This window comes from Fulmarus glacialis, unplaced genomic scaffold (assembly GCF_000690835.1).
Source record: "Fulmarus glacialis isolate BGI_N327 unplaced genomic scaffold, ASM69083v1 scaffold28025, whole genome shotgun sequence".
Classification (NCBI taxonomy): Eukaryota; Metazoa; Chordata; class Aves; order Procellariiformes; family Procellariidae; genus Fulmarus; species Fulmarus glacialis.
The window spans coordinates 1-1,069 of NW_009215347.1; the positions used below are offsets into that span (position 1 = coordinate 1).

Here is a 1,069-nt window from a genome sequence, read left to right on the forward strand (position 1 = left end):
GTGGGGGGGCTGTGAGCTGCCCCGGCTGACGTGGCCCTTCCCCTCCCAGAGCTGGTGCGAGAGACCACGGCCGGGCACCTGGCCTTGCTGGTGGCCAAGAATGTTGCCATGTTCCCGGGCAACCAGGAGCGGTTCTCGGAGGGTCACATTGACGTCTGGGGGATTGTCCATGACGGGGGGGAGGTCATGGCGCTGGCCTTTCTGCTGCCCTTCCTCCTGCGGCACCACAAGGTAGCTTGGGCCCCACGGCGTCGGGCAGGGGTCTGGGGCCATCCCCACCAAGCCGTGCCCATGCCTCCCTCCCTCGCAGGTCTGGCGCAAGTGCAAGATGCGTATCTTCACGGTGGCACAGATGGATGACAACAGCATCCAGATGAAGAAGGACCTGACCACGTTCCTGTACCACCTGCGCATCACTGCGGAGGTGGAGGTGGTGGAGATGGTGAGTGCTGGGATGGGGGCATGTGCTACAGTCAGGGATGCTGTGCATGGGAGAGCCAGACAGACCTTGCCACGGGGACACACCACCACGGGGTGACACACACCACCATGGGGACATGCAGCACCATGGGGACATGCAGCGCCATGGGGACACATAGGTCCACAAGCACATGCAGGGCCAGGCTGCGAGCAGTGGGTGCGGCTCACCCTGCCCCACGGTTTCTCCTGTCCCCCCCGCAGCACGAGAGCGACATCTCTGCCTACACTTACGAGAAGACTCTAGTGATGGAGCAGCGCTCCCAGATCCTCAAGCAAATGCACCTCACCAAGAATGAGCGGGAGCGGGAGGTGAGGATGCACAACAGCCTGGATGGGATCCAGCCACCGTGGTGGCTGTGGTGCCAGCCGACGTGGTGGCTGGGGTGCCAGCCGAGCAGCCCCGCGGCTCTGCGCACTCATCCTTCCAGGGAGCCGGGGCTGCAGGCTGGGGTCTGCCCAGGCAAGCCCTCTTCTGCCCCACTCCCCTGGCTGACCCTGTCCTGCACAGATCCAGAGCATCACAGATGAGTCCCGTGGCTCCATCCGGCGCAAGAACCCGGCCAACACGCGCCTGCGCCTGAATGTCCCC

At 64.5% G+C, this 1,069-nt stretch overlaps 1 protein-coding gene across 1 annotated transcript; it reads left to right on the forward strand.

Moving 5' to 3' along the window:
- Positions 1 to 49: 49 nt before the first annotated feature.
- Positions 50 to 1,063, forward strand: LOC104077624 (solute carrier family 12 member 5-like; the record flags this gene model as incomplete). Its single annotated transcript, XM_009578912.1, has 4 exons — positions 50 to 231; positions 311 to 442; positions 682 to 789; positions 989 to 1,063. Coding segments are annotated over 4 exons (497 nt in total), but the record flags the coding sequence as incomplete, so codon positions are not given.
- Positions 1,064 to 1,069: the final 6 nt, after the last annotated feature.